Source organism: Microcaecilia unicolor, chromosome 11 (assembly GCF_901765095.1).
Source record: "Microcaecilia unicolor chromosome 11, aMicUni1.1, whole genome shotgun sequence".
Lineage (NCBI taxonomy): Eukaryota > Metazoa > Chordata > Amphibia > Gymnophiona > Siphonopidae > Microcaecilia > Microcaecilia unicolor.
The window spans coordinates 31988794-32004975 of record NC_044041.1 but is presented as its reverse complement, the minus strand read 5'-3'; the positions used below and the strand labels follow the sequence as shown (position 1 = coordinate 32004975).

Below are 16182 nucleotides of genomic sequence, written 5' to 3'. Positions count from 1 at the left end.
TTTACTTTAGTTGCAGCAGATGAATCCAGAGACAGGTGCGATGTATAAAAGCAGTACCTACACTGGGTGGGGAGCCAAAACTCACGCTGCCAGCAAGGACGCCCCAAACACTGCCTCAGCATGAGCGTCCACGTCCACCCTATAATGTTTACCATATGTGACCATGCCCAAGTTGCTGCTGTACAGATATCCTCAAGCACCACTAGGTGAGACTGTCCACAATGCCGCCAGTGCCTAAGTAGAATGCGCCCTCAGTCCTGCTAGCAGTGTGCACCCCGACAGGACATAAGCTGAAGAGATAGCCTCCTTCACCTCTCTCCCACATTTTCCTATGTCATTGTTACCCACATGTACCAAACAGGCGGCTCTTCCCCAGCACTATCTAAAATCTTATCCAGGTGATGCGTGAGGTCCGCCACCTTCTCATCAGGCAGCCAGGTGACCAGATGATCCTCGTCCACCAGCCACCCAGCTATCTATGTGCCTAATAATTGAATCACCAATTACAACATCCACCCTAACCCATCCCCTGGGCAGTAGCTCCTGGTGACACATCCTCGGTGTGAGAAGATATTGCATTCCCTGGTGTGCTGGGTCTGTCTACAGGCTTACTTCCAGCTGCACCAGGGTGATGCTCTTCTTTTATAAGGCCTCCTCCTCAAAGGCAGCACAGGGGCTGCCAGATTGGAGGTAGGACATCTCTGCAACGTCCCTGTAGGCCTCATCTATGTACCTCTCTGTCTCCCTCAGCTTTTCCAAGTCTGCTACTCTAGCCTCAAAAGAACATACTCGTTCTCTGAGAGCTATGAGCTCTTTGCATTGAGCACACACATATGACATCTTACCAAATGGAAGATAATTATACATGTGACACAATGCAAAAGACTGGATAGCACCCCTCTCGCTGCTGGACTACTGTCTGCTTCTTAGTATTATACAGTTGTTTAATTAAAACTTCTTAAGGTACTAGGGATATCAGATGAATATAATGATCCTTTTGACTGGTGTAATTTGTAATTTATTAAGGGTTTGCTTCTTAAACTAATTAAATGTAATTAAAACTCTAATGAAAATTCCCCTCTTCTCTTAATTAGAATAATTGACTATAATAAAGAGTTGAACTAGGGGTGGGTGGAAATGAAGACTGAACTGGGTCCTTCTATGCCTTCTAGAGACTATTTGTTAATGCTGTGTTAGAAACTTCAAGTTTTAAAACTATGGGGAAAAGGGTATGGAGACTAGCTAATAAAGTTTGATTGCCTTTTATTTACATAAGATCATAAGCACCACCATACTGGGAAAAGACTAATGGTCCATCAAGCTCGGCATCCTGTCTCCGACAGCGGCCAATCCAGGCTTCAAGAACCCGGCAAACAACCCCCCCCCCCCCAATTTTTTTTAAAATTAATTTTTAATAACGTTCAAAGGACTTTTCCCTCAGGAATCTGTCCAAACCCCCTTTAAACTCCGTAAGGCCAGCTGCTGTCACTACATTTTCCGGCAACGAGTTCCAGAGTCCAACTGTGCTTATCAATATCCTACAATTCCTCTTTTAAACCCTAATCTTTGAGCTATGACAGAAACTTCAAGTTTTAAAACTATGGGGGAAAGGGTATGGAGACAAGCTAATAAAGTTTGCTTGCTTTTTTTTTTCTATTTTTAAAATTCTTACTTTATCAATATCCTACAATTCCTCTTTTAAACCCTAATCTTTAAGTTACCATGTCAGACCTTGAGGCAGTGGTGGACTCCCTTGAGGTCCAAAACTGATCTGAAGCACCCTTCCTTTTTGAGAACCATGAAATAGATGGACTACCAACCTGTCCCCCACTCTCGGTAAGGGATGGGAACAATCGCCTTTAACTGCAGTAACCGCTGCAATGTGCCCCGCACTGCTGCTTGTTTGCGGCTCCCAGTGCACTGGGAAACCAAGAATCTGCAATGGGAGAGAACTCTTGTACCCGTTTCAAATAAGCTCCACTGGTTTGGCCCATTCTTTGTAAAAGAGAGACAACCGCCCCCGTATGTCCAGGATTGAGCGGGCCGAGACACCATTATTGTGAAGTTCTGGGGGCAGAGGGGGTTCTGGACGAGGCCCCTGCGGCCCACCTGTCTGGTCAAAAGGACTGCTTTTGCTGATACTGCGAGTGCTGAGAAAAGCCAAAATGCCCTGGCCAATGTTTCTTAGCATCTTTGAAATGCGTCTTGGACACCCCCAGCCCATCCCGGAAGGACAGGGTTTGTCCTCCGGCAGCTGCTGCATCTTGGAATCTCCCAGATCCTTAACTAGTATCTCCAAGTATTCTCTAAAAAGGAGTTTGCCCTTAAACAGCAGTCTAACCAAACATTGCTTTGATGCTGCATCTCCCACCCAATGCTGTAACCACAGCAAACAACGGGATACCACTATCAGGGACATCTGCTTGGCCAATGCCTGAACCAGGTCATACAAGGCATCTGCCAAATAGGCCAGCCCAGTCTCCACATCCTGAAATTGTGAGGATCTACCAGCCCAGTCTCTACCATGGCATCAGCCGCCTGCTGAACCCTGAAAAGGCATGCAGGGGCCACATATGAGCTGCAGACTGCTGCACGTAAAGCCAGAGACGATTTTGAAAGAAACCTTCAGGGCAGATTCCAGCTTGTTGTCCTGGATATACTTGAGAGCTATGCCTCCTTCAACTGACAACGAAGTCTTCTTTGTGACTGCCGCCAACAAGGCATCAACCCTCGGCAACGCCAAGCACTTCAGCTCGTCTGCTGCCACTGGATAGAGGCGAGCCATTGCCTGTGCCACTCGGAGACTAGCCTCCGGTGTGGTCCACTGTGTAAAAATAAGCTCCTGCATAGCCTCATGTATAGGAAAAGCCTTCAGTGGTCTGCGAATACTAGCTATTTTAGGATTAGCTGCCACCACATTCTGCGCCTCTGGGGCTGCAATATTCAAAGCCTGCAAGGCTTTAGTAATAAAGACCGGGAGTTCCTCCTTATGGAACATCTGGACCGCTGTGGGATCATCATTCTCTTCCTCATCTGGCTCTCTGTCCTCCAAGTCTTCCAACCTGCGTGAGGAGAGGGAAGGCGCCGATAAATTCCCCTCCAAGGGGACTGGGGGACAATGGAGCAGGAAACCCCCCATCTGAGGGCAAACAACGGTGGATCTAAAGAAAGCCCAGGCAACTGTAACAGTGCTTCAGATGCAGGCTGAGCTCGTTTTAATAAGAGTGCTCTGTGTAAGAGTGGAGGAGTGGCCTAGTGGTTACAGCACCAGTCTTGAAATCCAGAGGTGGCTGGTTCAAATCCCACTGCTGCTCCTTGTGATCTTGGGCAAGTCACTTAACCCTCCATTGTCTCAGGTACAAACTTAGATTGTGAGCCCTCCTGGGACAGGAAATATCCAGTGTACCTGAATGTAACTCATCTTGAGCTACTACTGAAAAAGGTCAAATTACCTATTTAACCCCAAGTTTATCTTTTCTCAAGTTTGAACACAATTTCCCGGCAGGTAAGATACTCATCAGTGAGGTTTTCTTTCTTTTAGCATCTCTTCAGAACTCTGGTTTTATAAAGTGGTTAGCGGAGTTTGGCTAATAGTTATGGCCTATCTTCAGGTAATCTTTGTTTTATACAGCTCACGGATCATGTTTCTCTAGCACTAGTAACTTCTTCTCCTAGTATATAACTGTATTGAAGACTAAGACTACATGCTATACCTCTTTGAGTTATGTTTCTTAATTCACTGACGGAGTAGTTCTAACAGCCGTAATTATCTTGCAATCTGGTTAAGCTCATTTCCCATCTGTTGCAGCTGTCCCTATATTGATGGAATGACATTTCAAGTCTCAAGGACACTGTTGAAGACCCATCTGTCAACAATAAACCATAATCTCAAAGCTTTCATACTCGACTTCAGTGTTTCTCACTTCAGTCCTCGGTTTTCAGGTTATCCAGTGAATATGCATGCACTACTTCCACTGTATATGAAGAAAAGGGCCACTATGCAACTTAACTTGTATTTCACCACGTGGGGGTAATATTAAACCATATAATAGAACCAAAAATACCCAGCGCCTCAAATACTCTCAGTATAACATCCTTCAGTGCAATATTTCAAAATCACAGTATACCCAAAAATAGTTTGTCTTTTTTTCTTTTTCTGAATCCACCAGCAATTTATTACATTTGAACTATTCTTTAATGTTTTAATTTTTCAAGGACCTCAGTGGCACAATCCGTGCGGCAGTGGTTCATTTGTCAAGAGACCAGCATGCTCTTAACTCTCGTAACACGCCATTGTCTCTTCATAGTTCCAAATTATTTATCTCTTTTATTGATTATTCATTTACTCATTACTATACATATTTTATCTTCAAATCTCAATAGCGTTGATAATTTATTCCTTTAAAAATAGAAAACTTTTATATTTGTATATTCTTTAAAAAACTTCGCTTTTAACAGTTGGTTGCAAACACCAGGACCTCAGAAAATTAGCAGGTAGGAAACATAATTTTTCCTTCCTTGTCATCAATACCAGACCAGTCCAGACCAATGGTATGTAGCAGAGCAGTCATAGCATTAGGATGGGAAAGGAACATCACAAATAGAAGTACATCAATGCTCCAAAAGGGCAAAGGAAACGTCCGTGAAGACACCAAACAGCATCCTAGAAAGAACCTGCACCAGGCGGAGATCCAGCTGTAGGAACAGTCAATAGAAATAGAATAAAATAAAACACAGAAAAGAAAATAAGATGATACCATTTTTATTGGACTAACGATACATTTTTTATTAGCTTTCGAAGGTAGCCTTCTTCGTCAGATCAGAAGGGTTACCTTTGAAAGCTAATCAAAAAATGTATTAAGTTAGTCCAATAAAAAAAGCTATCTTATTTTCTTTTCTATGTTTTTATTCTATTTCCATTGACTGCTTTTAGAAGTGGACTAACACGGCTAACACATCTCTCAACTGTAAGAAGAAATAGATTTCTTGAAATAAGAGAAGGACTGAAGTACCTGAAAGGAAACCAGTGCCTAGAGACCCAGAGAAGCTCGAGAAGGGGCCTAAGGAGTTTCCAAAGGCTCAGAAAAAGAAGTGGGACCCCCCAAAACTGACCAACGTACAGTCAGGGGTTCCCAAAGTTGCTCGTGAAGAGACCCTCAAGAAAATGGACTCATACAGGTACCAAGGACAGCACCTGCTGAAGAGGAAGTCTTAGAGGAGGAAGATAGTCACGCACTACTCATCAGTTTGAAGCTGTTGAACCACTGCCGAAGTCGCAGAAAGGGAGTCAGATCTAAAGGAGCTCAAACTCTGACTTGCAAACTAACATGTCCCACCTGGAAGTATGGAGAGGCCACCAACCGAAACAGCAGTAGATACCACTAATTTGAACACAGCCAATCCAAGAAACAGGAAGACTGAACTAATCATGACAACCAAAAGATACTGCAACACGATCCAAACATGGAATCACCTTGACTCCCCTAAAGCAGACAACATTCTGCAGGAGAGGAGGAAACCTCCTCACCTGAAAAGGTTGAGGCACAAGCACTAAGCAGCGGCAAAGGTCAAATCCCAAAAAACAGGAACAGACCCCCTGGCCAAGAGCCAGAAACGTAGGTCTGTTGTCTGTTCAGACACCAGGACTGACCCCCCCAGTCTAAAATGGAACCCCCACTCCCATGAGAAAGTCACCTCCAAAAGACCTCTGGGAATAGAGTCCCGTTCGAGCTCCCAAAAAGAAGGCATGAGATGATACCAGACAACTGACCAAGAGAAAAGTGTCAGACTCACAAGAAGGAAGCCCAGTTCATAAGGCCGACACCTAGCACGGGAAATCCCCCAAGGTGGAACCAACCAAAGATGGAGCCAGGTTCTCCATCCAAAGATGGATCAAGGTCCACCCTGGAAAGAAAGTCTGAGAACCGCCGCTGAGAGACCCAGCCTATACTAGCCAAAGAGAAGAAGTCACGCTAGACCTCTAGAAAAAGTAATGCTAGAGCTCCAGCGAAACAGCAAGGTGTGATATCAGGCAAAGGAAAAGAAAAAAAATCCAGATAAGGATGAAGCTCTAACTGAGGCTCCACCTCCAAACAAGGAATTGGACTCAATTTCCAGAAAAGGAGTATGGTCCAACCTCTGGAGAGGGAGCAAGGCCCGGCTCAACTGCTGGAGAGGGGGCAAGGCTTGGCTCGTCCTCCGGAGAGGGAACAAGGCTCGACCTCCAGAGAGGAATCTAGATCCGAGCCTGACAACCAGTAATGGGAGGAAAACCCAAAGGACCAGCTGGAGCCACGGAGAGTTTGTCACACTCTGCAAGCAGCTGCAAAGCCCCGCTCAGGGTAAGCCAGACCTGCCGAGAAACGTCCACAGGCAGCAGGAAGAGAACGAAGAACAGGGCCATAGGAGAAAAGAACTTCAAGTTCAGAGAGAGTCTAGCTAGATGTGCGGAGTAGGCACAACACCCAAGCCATCAGACCCTTTATGGAGGATTCATGCTTCCCTCCAAAGGTGTGAACAGATATTCAGGGGCATGCAATGGGGTTCCAAACCTTACGCAAGAAAAGAAAACCACAGAAGTGGCCAAGAAGGAGGTTGACCACATAAAGAGGTCTATTGGAACCTCCTCAGTTCAGCAAACATCCCAAAATAAATGAGAAGAGGCAGGCCAACAGTAGTCCCCAAAGAGGACTGCGCCACCCAGACTGTGGAGAACCACATCACCAGGCAGTTGGAACTGCCAGCCTGCGCATGACAGAGCGCTACAGCCAACAAAGTTAATGGGAGAGGAAAGCCACCTCTGAAGGGAGAGGAATCTGCGTCCTCCCCCGAAACGAGGGGGTGGAACAATGCGCCAGGACAAAGCTGAGAATCTAGAAAGCTTCACCGAGAGGAGAAAGAAGAACAGCCAGGGGCCCGAGTCTAAAGGGACCTGAGCCTGACCGGCAAAGCAAGAAAACTCTGTGGCAGCCACGGAGGCAAATCAGCAGCTCCCAGCTGAGACCGGGGAGGAACCGCAGGGCCACTCAGGAGAGCAGAAATCCGAGGACCCCACACACAAGGCAGTGCTCCTATGTACCGCAAACCCAGCTGTAATTCACCAAGAAGAAAAAAATAAAGAGAGAGATCACCAGCCACAGAGAGGGACACACCATCCAAAGGCAGGAACAGCAGCTGCAAAATGGAAAGTTGGAAAAACTCCATGCAGTAGAACATCCTTAACAGGCCTTCTGCACAAGAACAACAGACACGTAGTACTCTAGTTGGGTCAGGGAAAAGAAAATATCTATCACAGGAACATAGGCCCATAAGGGGAAAACCCAGAAGGCATGGGAAGACAGTGCGCCGTGAACAAAAAAGGGCCTGCTACCACAACTGTGGCAATGTACAGCGAGAGCAGCATGGCTGCAGACCACCAGATATAGGCCTGCAACCCAAAAGCCCGCCAAAATAAGTCACCGAGACTGACCAAAAACCTGTCCAAACAGCACCAAACAACAAAAAACAAAGAAAAGTACTGCAGATGTTTGTTTTTTTTAAATTGGAGACTCTGAGGAAATAAAGGAACGTCTTACCTCTCTGTGCTAAGTAACCTTACTTGCTCAGCATGAAAGGCAAGTAGAAATATGTCCTTGCCACATCCCTGCCTGCCGAGCTTCAAAGGCTCCAGGCGAGAGAGGGTGGAGAGGGACCCCAGGAGACCTAGGTATCCCCTAGCTGGCAGATGAGGGACCCAGTAGAACTGTCTTCTTAAAGAAATCCAAATTTGGGAACCAGCACACCTCTGGCTCAACTGTCATGCAGCCAAACTGGTGCAGAAGATAGCCAGCCATTACCAACAGGAGCTGCACATCCCTCCCACTATCTGCTAGGAGACAGAGAAAATACTAAGCATTCCAGGCTGCACGATACACTTAAGGGGCGAAGTGCTTGGAACTACGTTTTTTCTCTGTTCCTTCCGCTGGTGGATGGACATAACCCATTGGTCTGGACTCATCTGGTATTGATGACAAGGAACGAAATTCTTTTTCATCGCCTTGGATCATCTTGGTACTCTATCCCTTCCACTTTTGAAGTTTGCTTGCACTGCTGTGTTGGTTTTCTTCTTGCTTTTTGGAGTCCATTTCTTGGCACAATGAAACATTTGAGTTAACATACTCTTATCCACCAATTTTACTTCAAGATTCTTCATAATATATTCTTGACACTTCATAATTTAAAATAAATTGATCACCATACTACTCAAATTAATCAAAATTAGATGAATTTTGTTTTTTATTGTGACACTTTCTTGGAATACGCTTCATTTACAGAGCAGTATGATAAATACAGATACAGACCAGGAAAACAGCATTGAAAAGGATGGAAGATTGTTAAATGCAACCATAAATAAGTGTAATAAATATACACCAAGTCCCTGTACAGCACACTTCATGGGTGGGTCAGTCTCCCTCTGTAAGGTAGCAGCAGTTATCTCACTCACAGCTGTAATTCTATCATTTTAAAAGGGACTGGCACTAACCTTACAGGTTGAGTACTAAACAGGTTTTAGTCCTTACAAGTTATCCTACAGGTCTGAAAATAGACATACTCCATTAACATATTATCTAATACTAAAGCACTTTTTCAAATGCCAAAAAGGAAAAAATCAAAAATTATATAAATAGTAAATATGAAACAGATGACAACTTCCCCTCGATAGCTGTCTCAAGTAAATAATTTTGATGTGCAGTACAGCAGTTCAATAATCAAAAAAGTGATTTCAATTTCTGAGAAGTACCTATAATGCCCAAATTTGTGTGTTGCCACTATTGGTATTCTTATGGCAATATTTCCCCTAATCCGCTCAGTTTTAGAGTCACTGGTTGATTTTTAACTTCTTTATATGAAGGAGTAGGGTGGCCAATATGTCATTTGAATCCCTTTTCTAAGGGCAGTGCTTTGGAGCTCCTGTAAGCCATCAGAAAAAGCATTTTCCATCCAGAGAGCCCAACAGGCAAATGCACACTTTATTGGGGGCCTCTGGCCTCCTGTCACATCCATAGAGCCTTCTAATTACACACTCATTCACAATTATATACAATACATACAATTTTTCCATGCCTAGGAAGCAGAACAGGTAACATAATAACCCAAAAGCCCTATCATATACCACTGCCTGTTCAACTCTGCACCATGTAGTTCTGAGCTCAGTACTGGCACTATTTGTAAATATGGTACTGAGTACAGAGGTCTTGGTTCATTTTACTTATTTCTTTAGCACACAAACTTATTAACATTTGCCAGGTTTGAATAGTAGGAGTGCATAGTCCATATCTTCTTTTCTTAAAACATGCTTTCATGATGTTATCATAAAACATTTGGCATCAAAATAAAACACAAATGCTGTTCCTTACTCAAGGTCATCTTAGACTAATGTCTATCAAAGTAATCTCGCTGTACAACTTGAGTCTCTCTTCTTCTATCCTAATACCTCTTTAAAAAAAAACAGCAAGATGCAATTCTCTTTCATAACTGCTTAACAATTAACTTTCAGAATCAAGTGTATTATATTTAGAAACATCATTAAGTACAAAAACAATTTTTTTGCAATGAATAATTATGTGCTTATTGTTTCATACCCAATAAATTTATTTTGTTATATACTTAGCACTGTATCACTTCACACATAAAACTCAAGGGGGCTCAAGGGCATTTGTACTACACATTCATATAGCTTTTGAAAAATATTCTCCAGATAGCCAGATATCTTGATTGCTTTTTGGTTATGACCAAGAAAATCAGTTTCACATTAAGATAAGAAAGTGAGCTTAAAAACTATACAAAATATCTGAAAAACAAAGAACTCTAGTAATCCAAAAGCAAGTCGTATCTGTTAGCTGGAAGTGGTTTTTCTCTGCAAGACAATATAACCTTTTATTTTCAAGTCACCCAGATCTGCTGCAGCCATCCTGTCTTTCTATATAACTCCTACATCATACTATAAAGAAAAGAGAAATTATGTTGTTTTCAAAGTTGTCTTCCAGGAATAGACATTCTTGGTCTCTAATGTTACACAGTTGAATACATGTGTCCAAATCCTTATTGCCTCAAAATACCACTTTAATGTTGCTCTGTTCCCTAAGGCAATAAAGTTCTAAAAACAAAATAATCAGGTTATGTATGGGTGTCCATGACCCTGTCTTAAAATCAAATGGTACATGTCAACTGGTTCCATACAAATATTGTGCAAAACAAGGCAGCAAAGAAATTAACCCACCACAAAATCTACAAATATAGGATGCAAGTGTTCCAGGGTTTACAGCAATGAACAGAAATTTATAAAAGAAATGTGTTTCTTTCCGTGGAGGTATTTCTTAACAACTGAATGTTTCCAAATGAGACGTCAGCAGTGGTCCGCCATAACTTTTAATCCTAGTGCCAACAGTTATCAGCCACTGAGAGGATCCTCACGGTAGTGGATGGCATACCTTAGTTTTTCCAGCATTATGTCTAAAGAAGAGTATTGAGGGAGTTTTATCATAAACATGCAGGTTTCCACACGAATATAGCGAGAGTCTGGTGAGCCTGTAAAATAAATATGTATAGGCAAGTTATAATATTTGCTTCTAGGTGTTTGTAATTTAATATAACCTAATTATTTGATATTCCGTTAATAAATTGAAGCCTCTCTGTTTAAGCAATTTCTCAAGGATGATCATAATTAACTTAAACCCCTAATTATACAATTATTCAATTTCTTGGTTTATATATTTATGCATGCATTCTTGTATCCCTCACTATTATCCAAAAACAAGTTTCGGGTCAAAGTGGCTTACAATGTACATTTTGGTGGAGTTACAATAGTGTTGTGAAATGTGGAGAGGGCATCTATATTTTCTGTGGTTGTTCATAGAGTTTTTGAAGAGATAGATTTGAAGTGGAAAAGGTAAGGGCAGCTTTTGTGTTCAACTGTAGAGTTTTGGTGATATTCATTCATATAGTTTTTGAAGAGGTAGATCTGAAAGGAAGGTGACAATATCTTTGTGATTAGCTGTAGAATTTTTTGAAGAGGTAGGTTTTCATTTCTTTTCTGAATTGGAGGAGATTTGTGATGCTTCTTATGGTTTTTGGTATTGAGGTTCACTACTTGGAACCCAAGCAGCTAAATCCTGCTGGCTCCCTATCCGTTTTCGCATCCTGTTCAAACTTCTTCTACTAACCTATAAATGTATTCACTCTGCTGCTCCCCAGTATCTCTCCACACTCGTCCTTCCCTACACCCCTTCCCGTGCACTCCGCTCCATGGATAAATCCTTCTTATCTGTTCCCTTCTCCACTACTGCCAACTCCAGACTTCGCGCCTTCTGTCTCGCTGCACCCTACGCCTGGAATAAACTTCCTGAGCCCCTACGTCTTGCCCCATCCTTGGCCACCTTTAAATCTAGACTGAAAGGCCACCTCTTCAACATTGCTTTTGACTCGTAACCACTTGTAACCACTCGCCTCCACCTACCCTCCTCTCTTCCTTCCCGTTCACATTAATTGATTTGATTACTTTATTTATTTTTTGTCTATTAGATTGTAAGCTCTTTGAGCAGGGACTGTCTTTCTTCTATGTTTGTGCAGCGCTGCGTATGCCTTGTAGCGCTATAGAAATGCTAAATAGTATTCTCCGAGGACAAGCAGGCTGCTTGTTCTCACTGATGGGTGACGTCCACGGCAGCCCCTCCAATCGGAATCTTCACTAGCAAAGTCCTTTGCTAGCCCTCGCGCGCCCGCGCGCACCGCGCATGCGCGGCCGTCTTCCCGCCCGAAACCGGCTCGAGCCGGCCAGTCTTCTTTTGTCCGCACTCGGTACGGTCGTATTTTTCGCCGTGTCGAGCCCCGGAGAGTCGACCTCGCGCGTCCATATTGTTGAACGTGTTTTTTCTTCGGAAAAGCTTTTCTTCTACTCGGGAAGTGCTCCGGAACCCCTCCACCGGGTTCCGTTTCAATCCTCCCCGTATTTCCAGCTTTTGGCCCCGATAAGTTTTCTTTCGTCGTCGGGGTAGGCCTCTTTTCGGCCTCGGTCGAGATTTTCTCCCTCTAAAGTTTTTGGTGCTCTTTTTCCGTCATTTCGGACTTTGATTTCGCCGGCGTGATTTTTCCGCCCATGACATCGAAGCCTTCCAGCGGCTTCAAGAAGTGCACCCAGTGCGCCCGGGTTATCTCGCTCACTGATCGACACTCGTCGTGTCTTCAGTGTCTGGGGGCCGAGCACCGCCCTCAGAACTGTAGTCTGTGTTCCCTGCTTCAAAGGCGGACTCAGGTAGCGAGACTAGCCCAGTGGAACGTTTTGTTCTCGGGCTCTTCGTCGGCATCGGCACCGGGATCTTCGAGTGCATCGACGTCGTCAGCGTCCAGACCATCTTCCTCGGCCGCCCTTGCATCGAGTGCATCGAGGCATCGGGCCTCTGCATCGGCGCCGAGACATCGGATAGCTGCATCGACGCCGGTGGTACCGGGACCTCGTCTGCTGATGTCGTCGGACGGTGGTGCATCGTCAGGAGTGCAGGTGAGGGCTGTCCATTCCCCTGCTGGTGGCGGTGAGCCTTCGGGTGGGTCTCCTCCCACCCTGAGGGCTCCTGCGGTACAGCCCCCCCCCGAGACCGACCTTCTTCGGCCTCGGCCCCGAGGAAGCGACGGATGGATTCTACGTCCTCCTCGTCGGTGCCGGGGAGCTCCGGTGACATGCTTCGGAAGAAGTCGAAGAAGCATCGACACCGGTCTCCTCCCCGCGTCGGCACCGAGAGCTCTGGGTCGCCGAGGGATTCGGCACCCAGCAGGCATCGGCACCGAGAGGACCGCTCACCCTCTGTCCAAGAGGTGTCGATGCGCTCCACTCTGGACAGCCCGGAACAGCCTCCTCGCCCGGAACAGGTCCTGACGTCGACACCTGCATCGACCTCACAGCCTTTCTCTGCAGCCGCTCTAAACGAGAGCCTCCGGGCCGTTCTCCCAGAGATTCTGGGAGAGCTGTTGCGCCCTACCCCTCCGGTACCGGCGGTGCTTGCGCCTCCGGTACCGTCGAGCGTGGCGCCGGCTGGCCCATCGCCCAGGTTGAGGTCCCCGACGTCGGTACCGCGTGCGGTGCCGGCAGCGGCCACCTCCCAGGAAGGCTCCCCGACTACGTCGGCGGAGGGAGCTTCGCCGATGCGGGCGAGGGAGTCTACCTCTCGACGCCCCCATCGTGGACGTGGCTCCACTGAGTCGAGCAGGGCGAGGTTGCAGACACAGGTTCGTGAACTTGTGTCTGACACCGAGGGTGAGGCCTCGTGGGAGGAAGAGGAAGATCCTAGATATTTCTCTGACGAGGAGTCTGAGGGTCTTCCTTCTGATCCCACTCCCTCTCCTGAAAGACAGCTTTCTCCTCCCGAGAGTCTGTCTTTTGCTTCCTTTGTCCGGGAGATGTCTACGGCCATCCCCTTCCCGGTGGTTGTGGAGGACGAGCCCAGGGCTGAAATGTTTGAGCTCCTGGACTATCCTTCTCCACCTAAGGAAGCGTCCACCGTTCCCTTGCACCATGTCCTAAAAAAGACATTGCTTGCGAACTGGACGAAACCCTTAACTAATCCCCACATTCCCAAGAAGATCGAGTCCCAGTACCGGATCCATGGGGACCCAGAGCTGATGCGCACTCAGTTGCCTCACGACTCTGGAGTTGTGGATTTGGCCCTAAAGAAGGCTAAGAGTTCTAGGGAACATGCTTCGGCGCCCCCGGGCAAGGACGCTAGAACCTTAGACTCCTTTGGGAGGAAGGCCTACCATTCCTCTATGCTCGTGTCCAAGATCCAGTCTTACCAGCTCTACACGAGCATACACATGCGGAACAATGTGCGGCAGTTGGCGGGCTTGGTTGATGCTCTTCCCCCTGAGCAAGCCAAGCCTTTTCAGGAGGTGGTCAGGCAGCTGAAGGCGTGCAGAAAATTCCTGGCCAGAGGAGTTTATGACACTTTTGATGTTGCGTCCAGGGCCGCTGCTCAAGGTGTGGTGATGCGCAGGCTCTCATGGCTGCGTGCCGCCGACCTGGAGAATAGAATCCAGCAGCGGATTGCGGACTCGCCTTGCCGTGCGGACAACATTTTTGGCGAAAAAGTCGAACAGGTGGTAGAGTCTCTCCACCAGCGGGACACCGCATTCGACAAATTCGCCCGCCGGCAGCCTTCAGCTTCTACCTCTACAGGTAGACGATTTTTCGGGGGAAGGAAGACTGTTCCCTACTCTTCTGGCAAGCGTAGGTACAATCCTCCTTCCCGACAGCCTGCGGCCCAGGCTAAGCCCCAGCGCGCTCGCTCTCGTCAGCAGCGTGCGACTCAGCAAGGCCCCGCGGCTCCCCAGCAAAAGCAAGGGGCGAGCTTTTGACTGGCTCCAGCAGAGCATAGCCGACATCCAAGTGTCCGTGCCGGGCGACCTGCCAGTCGGAGGGAGGTTGAAAGCTTTTCACCAAAGGTGGCCTCTCATAACCTCCGATCAGTGGGTTCTGCAAATAGTCCGGCAGGGGTACACCCTCAATTTGACCTCAAAACCTCCAAATTGTCCACCGGGAGCTCAGTCTTACAGCTTCCAACACAAGAGGGTACTTGCAGAGGAACTCTCCGCCCTTCTCAGCGCCAATGCGGTCGAGCCCGTGCCATCCGGGCAAGAAGGGCTGGGATTCTATTCCAGGTACTTCCTTGTGGAAAAGAAAACAGGGGGGATGCGTCCCATCCTAGACCTAAGGGCCCTGAACAAATATCTCGTAAAAGAAAAGTTCAGGATGCTTTCCCTGGGCACCCTTCTCCCCATGATTCAGCAAAACGATTGGCTATGCTCTCTGGACTTGAAGGATGCCTACACACATATCCCGATACTGCCAGCTCACAGACAGTATCTGCGATTTCAGTTGGGCACACGCCACTTCCAGTACTGTGTGCTACCCTTTGGGCTCGCCTCTGCGCCCAGGGTGTTCACAAAGTGCCTAGCTGTGGTAGCAGCGGCACTTCGCAGGCTGGGAGTACACGTGTTCCCATATCTCGACGATTGGCTGGTAAAGAGCACGTCCGAGGCAGGAGCCCTGCAGTCCATGCAGATGACTATTCGCCTTCTGGAGCTACTGGGGTTTGTGATAAATTACCCAAAGTCCCATCTTCTTCCAGTGCAGAACCTCGAATTCATAGGAGCTCTGCTGGATTCTCGGACGGCTCGCGCCTATCTCCCAGAGACGAGAGCCAACAACTTGTTGTCCCTCGTCTCCCGGGTGCGAGCGTCCCAGCAGATCACAGCTCGGCAGATGTTGAGATTGCTGGGCCACATGGCCTCCACAGTTCATGTGACTCCCATGGCCCGCCTTCACATGAGATCTGCTCAATGGACCCTAGCCTCCCAGTGGTATCAGGCCGCTGGGGGTCTAGAGGACGTGATCCACCTGTCCACGAGTTTTCTCGAATCCCTGTATTGGTGGACGATTTGGACCAATTTGACTCTGGGACGTCCCTTCCAAATTCCTCAGCCACAAAAAGTGCTGACCACGGATGCGTCTCTCCTGGGATGGGGAGCTCATGTCGATGGGCTCCACACTCAAGGAAGCTGGTCCCTCCAGGAACGCGATCTACAGATCAATCTTCTGGAGTTACGAGCGATCTGGAACGCTCTGAAGGCTTTCAGAGATCGGCTGTCCCATCAAATTATTCAAATTCAGACAGACAACCAGGTTGCCATGTATTATGTAAACAAGCAGGGGGGCACCGGATCTCGCCCCCTGTGTCAGGAAGCCGTCAGCATGTGGACCTGGGCTCGCCGGAACGGCATGGTGCTCCAAGCCACATATCTGGCAGGCGTAAACAACAGTCTGGCCGACAGGTTGAGCAGGATTATGCAACCTCACGAGTGGTCGCTCAACTCCCGAGTGGTGCGCCAGATCTTCCAAGCGTGGGGCACCCCCTTGGTGGATCTCTTCGCATCTCGAGCAAACCACAAAGTCCCTCAGTTCTGTTCCAGGCTTCAGGCCACCGGCAGACTGGCATCGGATGCCTTCCTCCTCGATTGGGGGGAGGGCCTGCTGTATGCTTATCCTCCCATTCCTCTGGTGGGGAAGACTTTGTTGAAACTCAAGCAAGACCGAGGCACCATGATCCTGATTGCTCCTTTTTGGCCGCGTCAGATCTGGTTCCCTCTTCTTCTGGA

At 47.2% G+C, this 16182-nt stretch overlaps 1 protein-coding gene across 1 annotated transcript in view; it reads right to left on the bottom strand.

Annotated features, from left to right (window-relative positions):
* Positions 1 to 8246: 8246 nt before the first annotated feature.
* Positions 8247 to 16182, bottom strand: part of HECTD4 (HECT domain E3 ubiquitin protein ligase 4) — a 467625-nt gene continuing 459689 nt past the window's right edge. The window contains 1 exon segment of the mRNA XM_030218637.1: positions 8247 to 10566. Within this exon segment, the coding sequence (XP_030074497.1) occupies positions 10430 to 10566 (137 nt within the window). The 3' untranslated portion in view covers positions 8247 to 10429.